This window comes from Artibeus jamaicensis, unplaced genomic scaffold (assembly GCF_021234435.1).
Source record: "Artibeus jamaicensis isolate MK-2021 breed Jamaican fruit bat unplaced genomic scaffold, CSHL_Jam_final contig_851, whole genome shotgun sequence".
NCBI lineage: Eukaryota > Metazoa > Chordata > Mammalia > Chiroptera > Phyllostomidae > Artibeus > Artibeus jamaicensis.
Window position 1 is genome coordinate 11945235 of NW_026521986.1, and position 24213 is coordinate 11969447.

Here is a 24213-nt window from a genome sequence, read left to right on the forward strand (position 1 = left end):
TGTAGTCTGGGAACAAATCCCAGCGGCTCATTTATGCCTTCTGCCCTGCGGCGAGACAGGACTGCCCCACTAACTTGTTATCACCGGGGGTCGGCCAGGACAGCACGGCCGCTGGAGGGCACTGCTGGGTGCACGGCCTGCAGAGGGGCCGGCAGGGACTCCCAAGTGGAGCTTCAAGGTGCCCTTCAGACCAGGGCTCCAACATCTAGAATATACAGCCCCTTTTTTCTGTCTCTCCTTTCCACTCACTCTTTCTCCCTCCTTTTCTTCCACCGCTTTTTTTTAAATTTATTTTTTATTGATTATGCCATTACAGTTGTTCTATTCCCCCCCTTCATTCCCCTCCACCCTACCCGCCGCCCCCACCATTACCCCCCCTTTAGTTTATGACCATGTGTCTCAAGTTCTTTAGATTCTATATTTCCCATACTATTCTTGCCCCCCATCTATTTTCTATCTACTGTCCATGCTACTTATTTTCTGTACCTTCTCCCCCCTTCTCCTCCTCCCACTCCCCTATTGCTAACCCTCCTTGAGATCTTCATTTCTATGTTTCCACTCCTGATCTAGCTGTCCTTTTAGTTTGCTTTTGTTTTAGATGTGGTTGTTAATAACTGTGAGTTTGCTGTCCTTTCACTGTTCATGTTTTTTTAACTTTTTCTTAGATAAGTCCCTTTAACATTTCATATAATGAGGGCTTGGTGATGATGAAATCCTTGAATTTGACCTTATCTGGGAAGCACTTTTGAGTGCCTTGGAGCAGAGGGCAAGAGGTACTTCCCACTGGCCTTGAGAAACTGTCTTTAAGGCTACTCGCCCCAGGCAGAAGAGAGAAAGGGAAGGCGTGTCCAATTATTATTGTTAACAAAGTCCCAGTTTTGTTTTTCTCCGTGGGCTATGGGGATGAATGCTCCTTTTACAGTTAGTTTGTAATATTTTGTTCCTTCAAGAAAAAAGCCATTACAAATGTGAAATTATTCTGATTATTACTTGGCAATGCAAAGAGTTAAATGATGCATGAAATCACCTGTCAGCCCACGTTAGACCGGCCTGTGTTTACTTACCCAGAGGTGACCTGTGAGTTATTTGACAGAGTGGACCCTCGGCGCAGTGTTTGGCTTGAACCTAGACACCGTCCAGCCTGACTCACTTTGGAGGTGCCGTTTGCAGCCCCGAGCTTCCACGTGGCTGAGGAAGCTGTGGCAGACTGTGGACTGTTGCCAGAACCGGGTCTCCTTGAGAACAACTTGAACTAAGCTCCTACGGGCTCCAGATGGCTCGCAAACTACTGCGGAGCTTTGCAGAGTCCTGAAATCTGTGCCAAAAAAAGAGTCGGCAATGTTTCGATCGAGGCAGTAGGTTTGCCTCCACGCTGTGAACTCCAGGGTTATGGTCAGGGTTTGAGAGAGGCCATTTAATAACACCCCTGGTTCCCATCTGAAGGTAGAACAAATGAGAGAGGATGAGGCAGATGAAGATCAAAGCAGCACCTTTATTAGCAAATGACGTATGGGGGAGAACAGTGGCGGGGGTGCGGGGAGTTGGGGGAGCAACCCTGGACATCCTGATTTGGAGCCGTAGCAGGGAGGCACACCCTCACCCAGCGCTAGAAACCATACGCCTCACCTCATAAGGCAGGATCTCAGTTCCATTTACCCTGGGGCGGGGAGCAGAGATGAGCCATAGTCTCTGCAAACTCCTGAGATGCAGCGGCCAGGAGCCATTCTGTGGCCCCTACTCACCTTTCAGCTGCTTTCTCCCTGCTCCTGTGGAGGGAGCGCAGAGGCCGTGGCAAGGAGGCGTCAGGGAAGGAAGCTAGCTTCCTCAGGGAAAACAGCATTCCTCTGTGCCCTGAGATGTGACAAGCTGTGGATTTGGAGGGCAGCGTCTTGGAGATTATAAGAGCTGGAGAGGCTGTTAGAAGCCACTGGGACCCTTTTCTGAGCAGAAGGAAACTGAGGCACAGACGTGCCCATGGTTACACAGCTAGTCAGGGACAAGGCTGAGTTCAGTGGCATTTGCTAGTTTAACCACAGTCTGTCCCCACGGTGTGAGGAGCACCTGGAGGATGGCACAGCAGGCGTTTTCACACCAGAATCTCACCAGGGCGGGGTGGGGAGGAGCACACTCCTCCGGCCCATCGTGGGTCTCAGGCCCAAGTCCACTCCCACCTCATCCGCCCCCCTTGGGAGTGGGATACGCTTCAAGGATGCACAGTAATCTGACTGCTGTTCCAAGCAAATTTTAATTTAGAGGAGAAAAAACTACCTTAATATCATGAGATTGAATTAAACAGAGGTTTTTGCTGATACATTGTCCCTGAGCTTGTTCAACTCTGAACAGACAGCTGGGGATGGGACCAGCTCCTGCCTGAGCTGGAGGGTAGGACAGCCAGCTTGGGGAGGGGCGGGGGAGGGGTGCAGACCTAACCGAGGTGTCCCTGGGAGAATGCTCTGGCCTCCCCGGCAGGTGGGGATCATTGTGGCGCCTGCCGCTGCCAGTGCTCAGGACTCTGGGAAGCTCTGTGGCTTCTTTCTGTTTTCTGGACACAGTCCCCACTGCTGTGTTTACCTCATCGACAGTTCCCACTGTCAAAACCATGTGTCCCCCAGCCACTCCCTGCATTGCTAGGTCTGTGTACTGTCTTTTCTTCAGCTGGGCTTGGGGCTCAAACCCTGAAAAGCTTCAGGCTGGTCCCTGGGGGAGCACCCGTGCCGTGTGCGAGAGATCACAGGAGAGGGGCCTTTCCAACGTGTCCAGTGTCCTTGGGGAGGATAGCAACTTTGCCATCACATCCCCCCCCCACCAAAGACTCTCATTTCCTCCCTACTGAGGAGCAACTGAAATCTGAACGCCCACTAGCTCGGTTTTATTTCCAGCCCTGCAAGGTAACAAGTACAAACACTCACACACACGCACATACCCCAGATTTCTATGCCCATCAAATCTCTGCATCCCAAAATGACCTACATGTTGGCAAAGGCTTTTTAACTGTCAGAAGTCATTATCAAATGGGAGCTCTCTCTCTCTCCACTGCACGTGCATTACTGCAAATGCAGGTTGCGCACTTTCCTCTCCACAATCCCCTCCCCTAACCCTCCACCTCCCAGCTCCCCAGGCTCTGGAATGCCCATGGAGAATGTCCAAAGCCAGCATGTAACCAGTGTTCAAAAGGAGGATTCTGGAGGATCAAAAGGACACCTTTGAGAAACCTAAACCATATTTTTAATGGTGCTATCCTTCTGCATAAGGCTCACTGCTAGAAAGCACCCCCAACCATGCCAGAACCCCACCCCTCTCCAGGGGCATTGGGTCCAGGAGCTGGACCAAGTACAGCTGCTCTCAGCTGTTGGAAGAGCTGCCATCTACCTCATTTGAACCCTATACCCACCTGGGGACGAGGCCAGACAGGTGGCTGAGGGGTGAAGGCCACAGGGTAGGTGGATGGGGAGCCTGTCTCCTTTCTTACCTCTCCCCTCCTCTCCCATGGAATGGTCATTTGACCTTGAAGGCAGAGGGAGGAGGAGTGATGGTCTGGATTGGCCCGAAAACACCCAGAAACCCAAGTAGCGCCCACTGATAAGCTTGTATTTCAGGGAAGTGAGGACTGTCTGTCTCAAATATTTCCTGCGAAAATGTGGAGAGGTGACTGAGACCACAGAGGGGAAGCTGGCTCCCTGTGCCAGACAAGGTACAAACCACATGCAGAAAAGTCGCTCTGAGGGGTTTTGAGGTGAGAGCTTCATGGCACCCCCATTCAGCATCTCTCTACCCTCCTGGACACCCTCTCTCCCCTCAGGGCCTGGCAGTCTTGGAACTGGAAACCCCCCTAAACATGCCAGTACCTCCCAGAGGCTCCTGCAGAACTCCCAGGGTTCAGGCCCGGTTGTCCCCAAAGAAAGGCAGGCTTCAGCATGAGCCTGGATCCAACGAGGCCAGTTTCACCCGTGTCCACCCACAGCCCTTTCACCTGCAGCCCCTCACCTGGGCCTGCCTGTCATAGAACTCGAGCCTCAGACTCCACCCCTCCTCTCACCCCTCACCTCTCCCTTCCCCAGGCCTTTAGGGTGGTCCAGTTCCCTGGTGATAGTTAGCTCATATGATGAACTAGTTCATCCTAGGGAGGACCGAGCTAATAGGCGAACAAGTTTCCCTTCCAGGCTGACTTAGTTGCATTTTAAGGTACCAAAGTGACTCCTAGGGGCCAGGCCTTGGCTCCAGAAGTGCTTCTAGAGCTGGGGAATGGCAGGTCCTGGATCTCTATGTATCGTAGAAAGGGCCCAGGGCTGCAGTCCTCACTCTGGATGCTGCATTCACAGAGCAAGCACACTTCTTACTGGGACTGTGGTTTTACTTCAGTGGGTGGATAGGCCAGCCTCTGCCCCTGCCATTTCATGCTTTCACCAGATCTAGGTCACGTGGTCTACGCTCACTGCAGTTTGAGGCTGTCCTCTGAAGTCTGGGGCTGGAAGAGAGTGGGGACTCCTGAGTCAGGGCAGCTGAGGGTCCTATCACCTCCTTCAGTCAGTGCTCAGTTTCCATCAGTATAACTGGAGACCAAATTACCTTTTTGTTGTTGTTGTTGTTGTTGTCGCTGCATCATATCTAAATATAGATATAATTTAGATTTTCTGCTGCTAGATCATTTCTCTCGTACTCTCCATGTGGTGTTCCATCTACATACCTGTACCCTAAGTATGCATTCATTCCTTACCACAGGTAGTCTGGGAACCAACAAAAGACCAACACTAATCATGGCATTTCTCACTCTTGACTCTGGAAAACAATGTCTTCCTGACCCTCCTGGCCTTGATTCTAGTCTAAGAATCTGGTGTTCAGCCCCAGCCCTAATGTCAGACACAGTCTTGGTTTTTAGAAAGCCGGAGCTTTGAAGCAGTGTGCGTGTGGCTTCCTGGGAATTAGACAATACACAAAATATCAAATTAGTCAGTTTGGCATGCAGAACACTGTCTAATCTAGAAATAATTAGTTGTCATCATCATCGAGAAAGAGAGAGAGAAGGGGGAGCTGGCAGAGGGGAGCAGGAGAGGAAATCATTTTCGTTGCATGTTGAACAGCAAGACTTGGAAGACAGTTTCTGTAATCTGTAAGGTCACGAGGGGCTTATTAGTCTGCCAGGGCTTCCATAGCAAAATGCTACAGACTGGGTGGCCTAAGCAACACAATTCTATTTCCTCAAAGTTCTGGAGTCTAGTCGTCCAGAATCAATGCACTGTTTGAAATCAAGTGGTTTCTCACATTTGCGTCTCTCCTCTCCACCTGCTGGTTCCCTGCAACTTCTTACCCCACAAGCAGAGGAAGGAGAAGGTCCTCTTCGTGCATCCACCGGGGCTCTGCATATGACCTTTCGCCCTCCCTTCCCTCCTGACGACCGTGTGGGGCAGACAGCAACATCTCCGTGTAAACATGAACTTAGTCTGGAAAGGCAGTTTGACACCAGTGACAGAGGACCTTGAATTCCATAGTCAGAAACTTGGCATTTATTGTGTAGCAGTAGGGAGCCACAGTGGGTTTTTGAGGAGGAGATAATTTACATAAACTATTCCGAGCTCTAAAATTCACTCCAGTCGCCAGTTCAGCTGTTCAGCTTGGAGTAGGGGAAGGTGTGGAGGAAGAATCAGAAAGAACGAGCGATTCCAGAGTCCAGGATGACCTTGGGGTCAGAAGCAGGACAAGGATTTATGTCCCCTGCTTCTCTCCAGGAGCAAAAAAAAAAAAGAGAGATAATATTCCAGGACACTGAATGGACCAGTTTTTCTTTGGAAGCAAAGCTACTGACTGACCTCTCTCTAGCACTAAGGGGGAAGTGCTATACATGTTGTTGAAACTAGAATATTTCTGTAGAAACAATGTGAAAGGCCTCGTGCTCAAACCTGGAGCATTTTACGGGGCTGGCCTAGTTCTCTGGGCTGTGTTGCCACATGGCATTCCTTGTACACTTCTCCTTGGTGAGCTAGGTTGAAGACTGTGGCCAGGTAAAATTCGAGGTGGGAAGTAAAAAGGATATTTGCTTTTCTCTATGCAGAATGTGGCATTGGAGTTAGTTAATGAGCTACTGTGGCCCGTTTAAGAAGCTCCTGGAAATAACGGGTGAGCCTTCCATCTAATTGGTCCCAGGTAGACCAGAACCTGAAGCATATAAAATGCCATGGAAGCAGTTACTTCAGGTTGTAGACAGACCCTCTCCTGTCCTCCCCCCTGACCTCTCCCCCCACACAGACCGCCGCCGTTCCTGGCTGACCAGTGGTTTGGCCGTTAAGCCGTTCAGAAGGAATGGAGAGCCATGGAGTTAGACTCACCCACTCTTTCCCAGGAGGAGAAAACGCTAACCTGTTTTGGAGACAATGCAGAATATTCTGGAAAATATACTTGTTTTCCAAACAGCTATTCACGAGTAGGAGGTCACTGTATGTATTAGTTTTATATGGTTGCTGTGTAACAAGTTACCACAAGTACAAATACAACCTGCATCTTCAATCCTGTAGGACAGAAGTCTGAGATGGGCCTCTCTGACCTAAAACCACGGGGTTGGCAGAGCTGCGTACCTTTGTGAAGGCTCTTGGGGACAGTCTTTTTTCCATGCCTTTAATGGCTTCTAGGAGCCACCTACCTTCCTTAGCTTGTGGACCCTCCCTCCTTCTTCAAAGCCAGCAAAGTCCCATCTTTCTGACCCTTTCTCCATGGTCACAGCTCTCTCTGGCTACAGCTGGGAAAGGTGCTTTCAAGGACTCATGTGATTAGACTAAGCCTGTCTGGATGACCCAGGATAATTGCCCCAACTCAAGATCCTTAACCTTAACCACATCTGCAAAGTCCCTTTGCCAGGAGAGAAAACATATTTATAGGCCCCACTGACTAGGATGTGGGCATCTTTTGGGGGGACCAGTCTTCTGCCTTCCACACTGAGTATTCAACTTTGCAGCATAGGATGTGGCCCCATCTTTTGCATCTTCTTCCACTCAGCTAAAGCCTTAGATGACCTGAGGCCACCCCAGGAACTGCCCTGGCAGCTGGTGCGGTGAGCCCGGGAGCCAGCTCGAGAGCAAGACTGCCTGGGTTTGATACCAATAATCTCATTATTTACCAGTCTCCTTTGGCCTTAGACAATTTCCTTTCCCGAACTATCAGTGTGTTTATCTGTAAAGGGAGGATTGTTCTCAATAAACAACAGATGGCATTCTCAAATTGGGGTAATTTGAGGAGATTATAATAAAGAGATTTTAGGTGCTCTGATATTGCTGGAGTGTTTCACTGGCCAGTGTTTATTTTCCTCGTTTGCATTGTAGCTGGCCTTCTGCAGTCAGAGTCTTTATTCTCTGTGGTTTGCATGAAGGACTTGCTTGACTCGTGTTTCCAAGTGAACAACAGATTCTTATACAATAGAAGCAGTGCCTTCTGAGGTTTGGGTGGCCCAGCCAAGCTCAGGGGAAAGTAATTCCCCCTAAAGCATCATCAAGAAACCGTTTGTTCACTGACCTAGAACGTCACTCTTGCTGGCTTCTCTCTTCATTTAAATGGAGGAAAACCCTTTTCCATAAAAGGAATTTATCAAGCAGTACCTATGGTAATATTAAAGACGTAAAAATAAGCCTCCAGGAGACAAAACAAATAACACTGCTTCATCCTTCTACTCTGGCACTGCCCTGGGTCATAAGCGTCACACACGGTACTTTGGGGAGCTGGCTCTTAGCTCAACTGGTATTTGGGTGCCTGTGAAGCAATTCGTGGACGTCATTGCTAAGGTTTATGGAATCTTGAGACTTCTGTTTATGTAATTCATTTCCAAAGCAGAATGATCTTAAAAATGTAAATAACAAAGGACAGGTACCACCACCCCTAAGGGACTAATATGTTAAGACTCCCATTCAATGCAGGAATCCAAGATAAAATTCTTTAAGAATATAGTACTCATAATATTCATTCATTCACTCATGCATGCATTCATTCAATAAATATTTACTGAGCACCAGCTATTAGGATTAAAGGGCAAGAAAAACAATCTAATAAAAAGTACAAGTACAGATTAAAGTGAAAATTGATCTAGAGGAAAGAGAGAGGAAATAAGAGCTTATAACAGAATAATCACAGAGACAGACTTTAAGCAGAAATTACATGATCATATTTTTCCTTAAGAGTATCACACAGGCTGAAGTGTGGAGAATAGATCAGGAGGAATCAAGGCCTGCCCAACCATCCCTTATGAATGTTCTTTAATTCAGGGTCTTTGCAGTAAGACAGTGTTATTTGGTTAAGCCAACCCCATTTCCATTCTCTTCTGCTTCCCGTGTGGTGTAGAGGCTAGAAAAGCTAAAAATACCCTTTTCCCAGTTTCCTTTGCAGCTACATGTAGCCATGTGATCCTATTCTGGCCAATAACACTAAAGCAGAGATCTTCTGGGATCTTCTGGGAGGGAATATGCTTTTCCAGATAATAGGAACAAGTATGGTTGTACCTGCACTCCTCACTTCTCTCCACCTTTCTTCCTTTTTAACATCGAAGTGATGCCAGGAGCTGGGGCAGCTGTCTGGCAACCATGAGGGAAAGGCAGACATGGTAATTTACACAGAAGTGAGCACGTAATTGCTTGTTACGTGTGAAAAATAGTCCCCCATGTTTGGAGGTTGCATTTTTTTTTTTTACTTTCTATCAAAATCATTCTAGACATATGTAGTGATTCCAAAGTAAGTTTAACTGAAGACAAATTGGTTGGCATTAATCATTGTCAAAGCTAGCACAAGGAATCTGAACATTTCCTTCCTGTTGCTGAAATCAGACTTTTGAATGCGATGACAAAAAAGATAGGGAGTCTTTGATGGCTTCCGTTTCAAGGACCTCTGAAAGTGTGGTACTTGTTAATATGTCACCTGCCAGCTCCTGCCCACACGTGGCTCTGCTGTTTCCAACACATCCTTAACAGTGAGCCTAGATCCCGGAATGTTTCTGAACCATTTTAGTCCATGATAAAGGGGAACAGATTTTGTCTCTTACCTACTTTCATTACCACAGTAACAAAACAGTGCCTGGCACTTTGTAGGTGCTCAGTAAATGTCCACTAAATCAGTAAGGGATGTTCAAGCACACTTACAAGTTGAGAATAGCAGTGTGCTGTTTTTTAAAATAAAAGTGAGAAATGGCCCTATCTTATGGAACCCATATGGGATACAACATGCTTAGTGAAGCATGAATGTTTTGGATTAAGAAATATGATTATCATTTGCCAGTTCTGATTCCTGCCTCCGGGCTGATAAGATGTGTCCAAAGAGTCATTTTCGCTCATTCACAGACACCAAAACAAAGGGGTCTTTAATGAAATACAGGAGCTGAACTGACAGTTATTAGTAGCTAGAAATAGGTAACTGATTGCAAAGTCAAGATGAAACGCTTCAATAAAAAAGACCTTCATGCCTGAGGCGTACTCTGCTAAAGTTGTGGTGGCTTTTTTTTTAAAAAAAAGAATGACAACAGAGTTTGCCTATTCTTAAAATTTTTTAATCTTCCACTGAGGCAAAATTGGAGGAGCTAAATAAATGAGCTCATTGTATAATTAATTCTCAGAGGAAAAAAGTTCTTGTCCTCTTGTCATTTCCATTAGAAATGTTATGTGTATGAGCAGAGAGGAGCAGGCAGGGGCTGGTCCGAAAGGAGAAGTGTCAGGGCCTCTTCGGCCCATGTCTCAGTCTGGCTTCTGATGCCATTGGTCCAAAAGGATTTCTCAAAACATCAAAACTTTGTGGTCCTGCCCGGCACCCTTCCCCAACCTCGCACCTACCTCCTAGCCCAGGGAAGCACTCGAGATGGATCCACTTGGAAGATAGGCACCGAGGGCAATGGAAACCCCGAGGTCTGACGGCCTGTCCTACCCTTTCCTCACAGACACAGATTCACATTTGTCAAGTCAGACAAGTCTCCTGTGTTTTAGAACAAGAAACCTTACTTAACCAAACCTATTGCTGTAGAGATGAGGGAAGTGAAGTCCGGAGAGGTTAAGTAACTCGTCCAAGGTCAACGCAGCAGGTCAGTGAAGCTGAGGCTAGCATTTCCCTTGGGCCTCAGACCTACTGTCCTGCCATCCTGCTGTGGGTTTAGTTTGAAAAGAGAAGATCGTTACTCCTCACTCTCTCTTGGACCCCATGGCTCTCTCAGGGAGTTATCTCCATGGTCTCACAGTATTCCTCTTTTCAAAGAAAATCTACCCTATGGTATAATGATTTCCATTTTTCCTGCTGTTAAGAAAAATGTTATACCTGCACATCAGCACGGAGGTTTGAGCCCCTTGGAGAAGGGCGTGCTGGCTGTTGTGACCCATCCAGGCAGAACCAGCCAAGCTGGCCACATGGTTTCTCTGCTTCGCTTGGCTGTCAGATAAGGGTCACCTGCTAATTGATTGGCACCATGAAATGTAGGTCCAACATGCTCCCCAAATGCCACAGAACTTCATATTAAAGAATGTCAGGGTATTGATGTTGCTCTTCTTCAGGAACAAAAGATGTCATAAATTAGATAGACCTGAACAGTCAAGAAAATGTAAGTGTATATACTTCCCATCTCCCTGCTCCCAACCCAGAAGATGTGATCTATCAGTAGCAGATAAATCCAAATCCAGATAAGCCTTTGGGACAAAAAGAGAGAATGCAGAGCTCCTCAGTCATTGAGCCAAAATCAATTCAGAGATGGTTAATAATCTGATTATCTGGATCAATTTCTGTTTCCTGCTCTACCCCCTTAGGACTGAACTAAACTTTCTCTTCAATACAAACAGTATTAAGTGCCCATATCTGAAAAGCATGCCAGCAGGCACTGGTTAAGGATGCAAAGATAAATCTTACATTTGATAGAGCTTGGGCATTGGAGTCAGAAAGACTCAGGCAAGAATCCTGGTCTTGGCCCTGACAGGTGTTGCTCAGTTGGTTGGGCTTCATTCTGCAAAGTGAAAGGCTGTCCGTTTGATTCCTGGTCAGGGCTCATGCCTGAGTTGCAGGTTTCATCCCCATTCAGGTCAGGTACAAGAGGCAACCAACCAATGTTTCTCTTTCACATCGATGTTTCTCTCCCTTTCATTCTCCCTCCCTTCCCTTCTCTCTAAAAATAAATAAATAAAATCTTTTTTAAAAATAAAGAAATGATTTGAAAATTAAAAAAGAAAAAGAATCCCAACGTTGCCCCCTACTAGCCTTGTGTCCTGGGATAAATCCCTTAATCCTTCTAAGCCTCAATTTCAACATGTTTACTAAGTAAATTTTAAGGGTGAGAAATAAATTAGATAATTTATTGAAAATACCTAAGACAGTATTGATCATAATGTAGGTGTTGTGAAAATGTTTATCATTGTAATTTATGCAGTCTCCTGGGAGCTCACTTTTTTTTTTTAAAGATTTTGTTTATTTATCTTTAGAGGGGAAGGGAAGGAGAGAGGGAGAGAAATATCAATGTATGGTTGCTTCTCATGCGTCCCCTGCTGGGAACTGGCCTACAACCCAGGCATATGCCCTGACTGGGAATTGAATCCCAATCCTTTGGTTCACAGGCCCACGCTCAATCCACTGAGCTACACCAGCCGGGGCTAGGGAGCTCACTTTTAATTTTTTGGTATGTCTATACTCTTAGCATTTCTCCAGGAACCATGACAAAAAATTTTCAGAGACAGTATTATTAGCTGCTGTTGTGGTGGCCCTCACTCCAAAATCAAACTCAGCTCCCACAAATTTGCCCGACACAGCAGTGGAATGGGCTGTGGAGTATATAGACCCTAAGAATTTTTAGTAGATAGTGAATGATGTAGATAGAATTTCCCCATTCTTAAAATGGGTTGGATTATAGGATATCATCAAGATTCACTGATTCTTATTACCAAGTACTTCTTGTGGCCTCAGCAATTTCTAATAAATGCATTTTTTCAGGGCACTGTTGTATCAGTCAGCCATCGCCACAATTTTGCTGCCTAGCAAACCACCTCAACCTCAGTGGCATATAACAAGAAGCACTTATTTCTTGCTCATGAGTCTGCAGGGCAGCTGAGGTTTGACCGATCTAACAGGGGTGGGTCCCTTCCTTTCCAGATGTCTCTCATCTTCCTTGAAATAACAACTGTCTGGTGCAGCAGGGCAAGAGTGAAGGTAATCCTAATCATGCAGATATACTAAAGCCTCTGTTCCTGTGATGTTCAATAACATCCCACTCACCAGGAAAGTCACATGACTGAGCCAAAAAGTCAAGGAGCAGACCCTGCCCTCCATGAAGCCAGAGCCAGGATTTAGATGTATATTAATAATAGAGAGGAGTCAGGAATTGGGGACTGATGAAACATTCTTTTATACCTTTGATGTGCTAAACTACTGCTGGGATGCGACGCCTCTCTAGCCAGTTAAGGAGATTGTCCTTGTGATCTAGCGGTGACCTCCTATGAGTGATGTACCTTGCGGCCCATTGTGGGCCAGCGTAAGAGGATAGGTCTTGGGTGATCACTTTGTAAGTTTACACAGATGTTGGATTATAATATTATATACCTGAAACTTATATAATAATGGTAAAGATTTAATGGTGTGATAAAGCAATAAAATAGAGCCGAGGATGAGAGCATCACGGGGACTCCCCGTGCACAGCCCATCTTTCCATCTAGCTCACATCAGCACAGAATGGAAATCATTACCCTCTAATGACAAGTCAGGGTTCCCACTGAATTGAAATAATGGCTTCCCTCCAATTCCCCATGATTTCCGGGCCATTTCATAAAAAGCAGCAATGTAACTCATACATTGGGTTTCAGATAGCATACTAGATCAAAGCATAGATTACTTTGAAAATGTCCATTCCTCTAGGAATTACTCCCCTTGACTCTCAGCAGTACTCAATCTACTCTAAATCGTTGGGTTGAGTTAAGAAGACAAAGGGCGGGGCACCAACTGAAGCTGTTAACATGAATGTGAATGAAATCCTTCTGTTCCTGTCATCTGACAGAGTGCAGGTCTTTAGAGAATGGCCCTCTTTCCTAGCTGATATATCCATCCGCTGCCCAAGGGGTTGGAAGCATCAGATTCTCTCTCACTAGTGGTACCTCTCAGAAAAACCCTGAAATATCCAGGGGAGAATGGTCTCCCTGCTTGGCTGGGTTTCTGGGGATCTTACCGGGTGGCAGAGCAGCCCACTGGTTGGAAGCCTGCAAGTCTATGGCTGGGTTCAAACTCAGATCCAAAGCTGGGCAGCTGTATGACCTCAGGCAGGTTGTTTAACCTCTCTGATGGTCACTGATGCTACTCACAGGTGGTCAGTTCCTCTTTTCTCCTGGTAGCTAGACAACTGGACCCCCTGGCTCCTTTGTAGTTGGGTGGTGCCATGTAACTAGTTCTGGACAAAGAATTGTGAGTAAATATGTTCTGTATAATTTCTGGGCTATAACATTTAATAACCAGTGCAAGATTCTCCAGAATTTTCTTTTGTCCCTCACACAATGACCAACAGCATTCAAGATGGTGGCAGCTTTGTGGGCCTGGGTCCCAGAATAACTATGATTAGCATAGTCCCTGGTGATCTGCAGTAGACTTGGAGCATGAGAGAGAAACAGTCTTGGTTTTATTAAGCCATTGTGATTATGAGGGTTTTTGTTACCACATCGTAACCTAGATTGGTACACCTCATTAAATCTTGGTTACATTATATGAAAATAAGGATAACAATACAATCTAGTTTATAAGTAATTATGAGGATTAAATAGGACACTACATGTACAATAACTAGCACATAATACATTCTTAATATATTTTATCTATTATTATTATTAAGTTATGCCATATCCAACTTGCCTCCAGCAAGTTATCTATTTATTTCAAAGAGGTTATTAGTCATATAACTGAGAAACTCACCCTCAAATTGCATTACTAGTATGTTAGACTAGGTAAGCTACAGCTTTAAATTTCTAGATTTAATATCGTGTGACTCTATTACAGAAGCACTCAGAAAGCCCATCCTGGTGTTTCAAAGATATCCTATTGCTCAGGGAAACAAAATGTGTGAGGACACTAAACATTATCTTTTCCCCTTTCCAGGTACCCTCCCCCTCTTTAGTTCACAAACAAACAAACAAACAAACAAACCCTGTGTCCTTGTTACTTATTTTTCTATATCCTATTCTGAACATTTTTACCCAAGCTTGTAAATTCTTGGCTACAAACTGGTTGTACCTAATTTTCCCAGTTTAGGTACCTACATCCTTGGTAGTCCATCCCCTCTCTCTCTCTATTCTGTTTCTAACATATGTACATAGTATCTGCTCTCTTTTCTAAAACTTTTATTTATTAATTTTAAAGAAAGAGAGGCATCAATTTATTGTTCCACTTATTTATGCATTCATTGATTGTTTCTTGTATTGCCCTGACCAGGGGTTGAACCCACAACCTTGGCATAATGGGATGTTGCTCTAACCGACAGAGATGCCTGGCCAGGGCTCATCGTATCTGGTTTCATCAATAAGATTGCACCTGGCTCCAGACCACAGCCCACCCTGGCCTTTCTCCCGAGAGTGTGGTCTTCCTTAGTCCTAAAGGAGAGAAGTCTGTCCTTGCTCTCCATTAGCCCGGGCTCAGGGTGGCCACCCTCACACCACCACCACTCACAACCACTGAGACTTGTCCTCCAGCCTCTCAATTTTGGAGCTTTCCATGTCTTGATTTACAGTCTTTTTTTTCTCTTATGTGACTCTGGCTGGGTCTTTTTCTGATCCCAAAGGCAGCCCTGTCCATACTTTCTAACAGCAGTGTGTTACTGTATTAGGTGAAACTATAGGAAATTGACATGGTTTTAGGTTGAATATGGCAACTTCATATGTCAACTTAATTTGAGAAAAGGAGGAATTTCACCACGTGCTTATTGAGTTACATGTTGTAGCTTATCAGGACTCCTATGTGTTTCTGCCTCCTTACCTTGTGAAACTGTGGGTTATTCTTACAGACCATGCATTATGCTGTTGTAACAACCCCTAGCCTCCCACCCACAGCACGTGGTCTGCAGCAGATCCTGCTACCGGGTTTACTAACTGACCAGGCAGAGGCTTTTCCTGATATCTATTGTTGGCATCTGTGTTCCCACATTGTCACTGTTTATGAAGATACCATTTACTATTACTTTGTGGGGGACAATAATCCTTCTTTTCTCTAATTTCAGATTGAAGACATCATTACAAAGATGCAAGATGACAAGACAGGGGGTGTGCCCATCAGAACAGTCAAGAGCTTTCTCTCCAAAATCCCCAGTGTTGTCACAGGTAAACATTCTTCTTACAAGATTTTGGTGGCAACAGGGAAAGGCTACTGAAGAGATGTGTAGCCCTGATTCTGATGGGGGAAGGGGGGTGGTATCTAAGAATTTGTGAATAGTAAAGAGATCTTCAACATGCTTTTTCAAGTTGAGTTCTCGTCCTGGTTTCTAGGAAGAAACTATTCTTTGCTGATAATAATGGTCTTAACATGCATGACCAGCCCTTCTGTGTAGAGGTTATGGCTCCGAGAAGTAACAAGCAAACAGCCCAGATCACCAGCAATCTGATGACATACTCAAGCACAGAAATATTAAAGAAATTGTTTTAGTGTCAAACCAACTTTAAGAAAGTCTGATGTCTAAATTCTACAAAAAGCGTTTTAAGTTTTTTAACTCACTCAAACTCCTAAAAGAAGAGGTTTTAAAAATGTTTTCTGCATTACTTTGGGGGTGGGTTATGTGTTTTGTGTGATCATTCACCAATGAAAGAGGAGTGAACATTTTTTTTAAATGTTATGTATGGAGCATGGATCCTTGGTTTCCAGGGGTTGGGAGTTGGGGGAAGAGTGTGATGACAAAGAAGTAGCACGAGGGAGTTTTAGGGTGTGATAGGACTGTTCTGTATCCTGACTGTGGTGGTGGGGTAGTGACCTAAGTCAGCAAAAGAAACTGAGGAGTAACTGGAGACAAGGAAGAAGTAAGGAGGATATGGTTTCTTGGAAGTCAAATTTTCAAGAAAGGGATTTAAGGAACAGTGGAGCTGATCTTTCATGTCCAAAAAGTCAAGTAAGATAAGGACTGAGAATCAATCATTGAATTTAGCAACATCAAATTCATCGCTGACCTTGATAAGTATACATTCCATGAAGCATTGAGGGCGAAAAAGCTTTATTGGAATTGGTTGAAGTCAGAATGGGAAGAGAGCAATTCAAAGCAGTGAAGATAATTAAGCTTTGAAGAAATTTTCTTTAAAAGGAAAAGAATGCAATTATATCTAAATGGGCCAATGGGATCACGATTGTAGGATTTCAAATAATATGAAAGTGACAATATCTTTATAATGATGAGAACAGCTCACTCAAGAAAAGTGCAGGAGAAACAGGGAAAACTCAAGGAGTGATATCAACTAGAGAGATATCAGGTATCAGTGATATCAGGTAAGAGATTAAATGTAATGCCTGGATAGGTGGGTAGCCTTGGCTAGGAACAGGTACAATTTATTCATAGGAAGAGAAGGGAGTCATAGTAGATGCACAGAGGTAAAAATAAGTGTAGAAATGTAGTGGGAACTCTTAGGAGTTTTCAAATTATTTCTGTTTTCTTAGTAATATGGGAAGCAAAGAGGGCAAGATGTTGAAGGTCTGAGGAGAGACTGGAAGCCATCAACTAGTCATCTAGGAGAGTAAGGAAATTGACTGGGGAAGTAGAGTTTTGAGTGGTAGGTAGCATGTAGGATTCCCCTGAGATGATGAATATTTATGAATTTAAAGAGAGATGATTCTTTCTGCAGCCACATTCAGCTCCCCAGATTTGGGCACATGACTTCATTAAGGCCATATCAAGTATGAGAGTATGCTAAATCAAGAAAGAGGCAAGAGAACAACCAAGATGGTTGACCATTAAATTTTAACTGAATTAGAAGGAAAGTGAGGACATGAAATGCATGAGGAACGGTGAAGAATAGTGATTGCAGTAAATTGTAGGCCCAGTATGAGAGGAGTTTTGGAGTTGGACATAAGAGTAAGAGAGCTAAAAGTATATGAGGTGCTGATTGGAGAGTGGGATATCTAGCCTGCTACATATTGGTGGTGACAAGGAGTCAGGTATGACCATGGGAATAAGTGACAGATGATGTGGAGGTCAAGATCTTTGGAAGAGAGGAGGTCAAGGAACTACAAAGCCATGATTGTGGAAGACTGAGATATCTGGACATTGAAATCACTACCAGGGCAGTGTTGGAGAGGGTGGCTGTTGACCTGTCATTAAAAACTCTGAGAGACAGAGAGACAGAGGCCTAGGGATCAATAAATGACCTTTTCATCTTATGACACGTATAAACTAATTACTAAAATTTCATGGTACACCAAAAAAAAAAATATATATATATATATATATATATATATATATTGCCAATCTGACAAAAATAGGTATAATTTTTATTCATTCACATCAGACAGCTATTGTTGTGCTGACTGTTGTCATTTTTTTATTTGACAATCTAAGAGGAAGTAAGTCAGTGCCACTGACTAAGTAGTCAGGTATTGCATGGATTAAAAATTCTTGCAGCACAGTGGTTGAAAATTACTGTTCTAAACCATTTGTGGCATTGGTGGAAATGCAGATTGGCGAAGCCACTATGGAAAGCCATGTGGAGTTACCTCAAAAAGTTAAAAATGGAACTTCCTTATGATGTAACAATTCCACTTCTGAGAATTTATCCAGAGAAACCCAAAACACTAATTCAAAAGAATGTATGCACCCCTTTGTTCATTGCAGCCTTATTTTTAATAGCCAAAATTTGGAAGTAGCCCAAGTGTCCATCAGTAGATGAATGAATAAAAAGGCTGGGTAAATTTACACAATGGAATACTACACAGCTCTAAGTGAAAGAAGGGAATCTTACCCTTTGTGACAGCATGAATGGACCTGTAGAGCATTACACTAAGTGAAATAAGCCAGAGAAAGATAAGTACCATATGATTCCACTTGTATGTGGAAGCTAATGAACAAAATAACTAACATGCAAAATAGCAACAGACTCACAGATACAGAGAACCAACTGGCAGCTGTCAGAGGAAAGGGAGCTGAGGGACTAGATGAAAGAACTGAAGGAATAGAGCAAAAAAGAAAACAACTCATAGACACAGACAACAGTTGGGTGATTACCAAAGGGCATGGGGGTGGGAAGAGATAGAAGAGGGTAAAGGGAGGATAAATGGAAGAAGACTAGACTTGGGGTGGTAAACACACAATACAACATACAGATGATGTATTACAAAGCTGTATAATTGAAACCTATATAATTTTATTAACCAATGACACATAATAAATTCAATAAAAATAAATGAGAAATTACCAAAACTGACATATAAAGAATTTTAAAATTGAATAACTCTATACCTGTTTAAAGGAACTGAATTCATAGTTAAAAATTTCCCCAAAATCAAAACTATAGTCTAGATTGGCTTCCTAGGTAAATTCTATTAAAGATTTAAAGGAAGAAATAATACTAGTTGTAAATTGATTGACAAGGTAAGAATACTTCTTAGATCGTTTTATGAAGCTAAGATTATCCTGATACCAAAATTAGACCAAGACATTACAAGAAAAGAAAAACAAGTACAATGTCTCTCATGAAAATCACTGTGAAGTTTTTCAAACAGAATATTAGCAAACTGAGTCAAATAATATATTTAAGTCAGGAGCTGGCAGACTGTTAAAGCCAAGTGGCAAATACTGTGGGCAGTATGAACCATACAATCTCTGTTGTAATTATTCAACACTGCCCTTGTAATGCAAAAAAAGCATAGGGAGTATGTAAATGACAGCAGTGGCTGTGTTTCTATGAAACTGTTTTTATAAAAATGGGGGGCAAGCCATAGTTTGTACCTTATAAATAAGATATTGAGCCAAAGAAGGCAAATGAAACAAACCATGAAATGATAATATTGAGGGATCTATAATAGGTGACAAAAGTGACCAGAAAAGTATAGAAGCGACTACCAGTTATATCTAAAGGACAGGAAGTACAGTGTGATTAGGATAATATGTTCAAGGAAATCCTGGAGTGTTGGGGAATTTTTTAAAAAATCTTCGTTATGGTAACGTGAATGTTTTTTTTAATAATTCAAACAGTATATATTTATATGTAATGTTTTATGATTTTTGTAAGTTTTCTTTTTTTTTAATAAGAAGTAATTTGAAGTCAGGTTAGTGAATAAGATCCAGGAAATGCCAATTGCCAATGCAAAGTGCCGGTCTTGGTTTTAATAAGGTATGACTCCACATAAACAAAGCTGGTTTTCTCATTGTCCCTATAAACTGGTTCAGAAGTTTAATTCCAAAAAGGGTTTCCAAAACCATCTGTAGCATAGACGGCAGTAATTGAAATAAGGATATAGTCTCCAAGGGGCCAACTCTGAAAAAAAGACAAAGCTTAATTAAATATTGACTAAGCTGTGTTTGCCTTAACAAGTATAACTCAACTATAACGCATTTTCTTTAAATGCATGCCTTTTTTACTTTCTTTTAATGAAGTTCATTTTAGTAACAACATCCTAAAATCCCATCAGGTTATATTGTGAAAGCAAAAGGCGTAGCTCTGGTATTCTTGGCCTTTGTGCCATTAAAATCTGACTCTAAATGTCACATTCATTCATCTTTTTCACATTTTTCTTGTTGGATGTTTTTCCCTTTGAGAAGAAATGCTAAGTGGAATAAAAGAAGGAAAAGACAGATCACTTATTAAAAGTGAAAATGCACCATACAACCCTCTAATTTGTGCTGCAGAATGTCTTCTTAAACACTTCTATTGAAAAGTCTGTTTCAGGGTGAGATAAAATTTAAGAAGAGACTGAAGTCCAGATAACTGTAATTGACCAAGAGTCACTGAGACTTTTTAAAGGGAAACATCAGGAAATTAATATGGCCACTGGGCCCTGTGTGCAACAAAGGATGGTGGGTTAGCAACCGTGACTGTTGATTTTATTGAATCAACTGTTGTCTCATAGAATTCTGTACACTACAATGGCTGGGTGTGTGGCTGGGGGGAGACACTAGCAAAATCAGGTTGCCGGCAGGAAGTTTGTTCCAAGATTCCGAACACAGAGACCATTAATTTTTAGCTTCACTCCTTATGCAGTTGATTTTGCCATTTTGTTCTCCTGAGCACAGTGGTACCAGATAGAGCTATAACTTAGGGAAACACAAAACATTTTTAATGACATTTTTAAATAATTACGGCATATATTATATATTTTTAAATGTTTAAGCCAAATTTAGATGTCGTTGTGTCCTTTATGAAGGGTTTTTTCTTAAACATATTAACTTTAATAAGGCATGTTCTGCACAAATAAAGCCTAATTCTATCTTCAGTTGCAACCAGAGGAAATTTGAAGTTATTTTTATATAAAATTTGTATTGCCCTGGCCTGTGTGGCACAGTTGGTTGGAGTGTCGTCCCATAACCGAGAGGTTAAAGGTTTGATTCCTGGTCAAGACACATACCTAGTTGCAGTTTCAATCCGTGGTCTGGGTGTGTGCAGGAGGCAACTAGTTGATGCTTCTCTCTTGCATTAATGTTTCTCTCTCTCCCTTCCTGTCCCCCTAAAACAGGGCTATCAAACTCATTTTCACTGGGGGCCACATCAGCCTCACAGTTGCCTTCAAAGGGCCAAATGTAACTTTAGGACTGCATGAATGTAACTACTCCTTAACAGTTAAGCAAGAGCTCAGCGCTGCCACCAGATAGAAACAAGGTGCCGGGCTGGATAAAACAAGGTGGAGGGCCGGATTCAGCCCACAGGCCTTGTGTTTGCCACCTATGCCCTAGGGTATCAGAAAATTAATGATGACAGCAACGTTTGTTGAGCTCATCATAGCTAACACTTGAGTATCAACATTGTCTGAAACATTTCCATCTTCATCCTTATGTATATAAGCAGGCTGCTGGGGTCAGGGGTCGATTGTTGAATCCAAAGAGGGCACTCTATGGAGTCACTGTTCATAAGTTTTCCTAAACACTCTGTAAATCCAAGTATTTCCTTCCTCTAAACCAAGAAAGGGGCTAGCAAATAGGGACCATAGTATGGTGTGATGCCCAAGTAGAGAAATATGGAAAACACTAACCCCAGAACCCCTGTGACCCCTGGAGTCTCAAGGAAGGACCTCAGTGGAGATAGAAGAAGAGGAGAGAAAGGAGAGATGGAGTAGAGCTTACCCTGCTCCACCCCAAGACCCTCTAGACAGGGCTGCTTGAAGGGAAAGCAATAAGAGTTAAATTGGGATTTAAATTTTAAACCAAACTACTTGCAAGTAACCAAAAATCTAAAAAATCTAAGACATCATTAAATAAGGACAAAGGGGACATGACTTTTCATGTTTGAGGACGATGATCAGAGAAAAGTAAAGTCATTTCCCGTCTGGACCTCACTGAGTTCATATTGTGCAATAAACTGGGTAAAACACTTAGTGGCAAAAGGAGTCTGGGGCTCCTGTTCCTGCTCACACAGCCGACTAGATGTCAGAAGAACCCGTGGCACAGAGCACTGAACTGGTGAGACCGTGTGGGACAGAGGCTCTAACCTGGAAAGTGAGAATCAGAGAAGTAAGCTAGTGTTTATTGGATCAGCCTTTTCTCAGAGGACATCCGTCAGTCCAAGGTGGTCTCAAGACTGGATTTTAAGAGCTCATGCATTTGGGTGTCAGGCAACAAAACTGAGAGGAAGACAGTCACTTCAGCACCATCACCAGGTGAACCAGACAGAAAGGGCCTCCAAAGGGAAGGTGATGAGAGCATTGGTTCTAGTCTTGATTATTACTAGAGTGAAAGAAAGGAGAAAAAATATCTCCCTAGGTAATTCCTAATCCCAAATCTCTTGCTGGTTTATTGTTTTACCAAACCCCTGTGGCCCAAAAGAGTCAAACAAACATATAAAGTTTCTTTGTGGTATTAACTATGTCAGAATGGCCATTGTAACCAAATCAACAAACAGCAATTGCTGGTGAGGTTGTGGAGAAAAGGGAATGCTAGTACACTGTTGGTGGGAATGCAGACTGGTGCAGTGGCTGTGGAAAACAGTAATAAATTTCCTCAGAAAACTAAAAATGGAACTGCCTTTTGACCCAACAATTCCACTGCTGGGATTATGCCCTAAGAATCCTGAAACAGCAATTGAAAAGAACCTGTACACCCAGTGTTTATAGTAGCACAATTTATAATAGCCAAGTGTTGGAAGCAACCTAAATGCCCATCAGCAAATGAGTGGATCAAAAAACTGGTACATTTACACAGTGGAATACTACACAGCAGAAAGAAAGAAAGAGCTCCTACCCTTTTTGACAACATGGGTGGAACTGGAGAGCATTATGCTGAGTGAAATAAGCCAGGCAGTGAGGGACAAATACCATATGATCTCACCTGTAAGTGGAACCTAATGAATACAACAAACAAGTAAGCAAAATATAACCAGAGACAGTGAAATAAAGAACAAACTGACAATAACCAGAGGTGGGAAGGGGATAATGGGGAGGAAAAGGGGAAGGGTCATCAAGGAACCTGTATAAAGGACAAAGACAAAGGTGTTAGGACTGAGAGTGGGAAGTGGGGATGGGTGGGGTGGGGGACTGGTGAGGGGAAAATGGAGACAACTGTACTTGAGCAACAATTTTTAGAAAGAGAAAAGAAAAAAAAAAAATATATATATATAAAGTTCTCTAGTTCAGTTCTGCCCTAAGGTACCTAGCAGAAGCAGTTACATCTCATCTCTGCAGAAACACACTTTAAATATGAGCCTCAAACAAAAATCACTACAAATGTAGGGAAGCAAACCTACATGAGTGAACATCAGCAGAAAGCACAAGTAGCAGAATCCAGCACATAAAGACTGCAGATGTTGGAATTACTATTTACCCAGATATAAACTAACTGTTAGGTCAGACCTTGTGAAATGGCCATTTTCACAAGTCAAACTTGGGCAATACCTGAAATTTCACATATTTAACCTAATATTTTGAAATAAATGAGCCCTGGCTGGTGGGCTCAGTTGGTTCAAGTGTTGTCCTATAACCAAAAGGTTTCAAGTTTGACTCCTGGTTGGGGCATGTGCTCCTGGTTGGGTCGCAGGTTCAATCCCCCAACTGGGAGCATATGGGAGGTGACCAATCAATACTTCTCTCTCGAATCAATGTTTCACCCACTCCCTGCCTCTCACTCTAAAGAAGAAATGAAAAAATGTCCTCAGGTAAGGAAAAAAACAAAAAAGACATGAGAAGGTATTAGAAATATAAGCTTTTAATAAATTTGTTAAAATACCCCCACAAATAAAATTACCAGTTTTTTGCACATGGGTTCTGCAAACATTTGATAAACAAATAAATTCAATCTTACATGAACTTTTAGAAATGATAGAAAAAAAACTTGATAATGCTCCCACTCATTCTACAAGGTTAATTCAATCCTAGTATCCAAACTAGGCAGTGCCAGTGGCGGAGGGAAATGACAGCCCAACTTGTTTCATAAACATGGACTTTTAAAATCCTAAACCAAATAATAGAAAACTCAATCTACAAACACGAGGGGAAAAAGAGATCACAGTTCTCGTGGGATAAAGAAAAGAGAAACTGAAAGCGCGGGCCGAGCTCTTACAAAGAGCCGGAGACACGGAGCGGTGGAGTGGTGGAGCGGGCACGGGACCGTGGAGGGGACATGGGACCATGAAGGGGACACGAGACTGTGGAGGGGACACGGGACTGTGCTGGTGCTGCGATCACGTTGACTGGGCTGTGCGTCTGTGTGTCCTTTGCTTATCATTGTACATTTAACACCAGAATTGTTCAGAGCTGTGTGGTGAGGTCCAGGATTTATGTATGTGGATACCTTTTATGTATGTGGGTATCTTTATTAAGATATAATTAACATATAACATTATATTTGTTTCAGACATATGTACATATTGTGAAATGATATGTCTAGTTAACACCACCACACATAGTTACGGTATGCTTCTTGTGATGAAGAATGATAACATCTAGTGGTTTTCAAGTATACAAATATTATTAACTATGGTCACCATGCTGCGCACTACATCTGATGACTTATTTAATAACCGCAAGTTTGTGCCTTCTAACCCGTTCGTCCCACCCACACTCCCAGCTGTGCCAACCATCCATCTGTCCTCTGTATCTGTGATATCAGGTTTTGGGGTTTTGTGTGTTGTTCTTTTAAAC

The 24213-nt window shown here is 43.1% G+C and overlaps 1 protein-coding gene across 13 annotated transcripts in view; it reads left to right on the forward strand.

Annotated features, from left to right (window-relative positions):
- Positions 1-24213, forward strand: part of RGS6 (regulator of G protein signaling 6) — a 483104-nt gene that overhangs the window by 333664 nt on the left and 125227 nt on the right. For all 13 annotated transcript variants that reach the window (XM_037127608.2, XM_053673234.1, XM_053673229.1 and 10 more), the window contains one exon: positions 15176-15275. In XM_037127608.2, coding sequence (XP_036983503.1) covers positions 15176-15275 — 100 coding nt within the window. The remainder of the gene's footprint in view (positions 1-15175; positions 15276-24213) is intronic.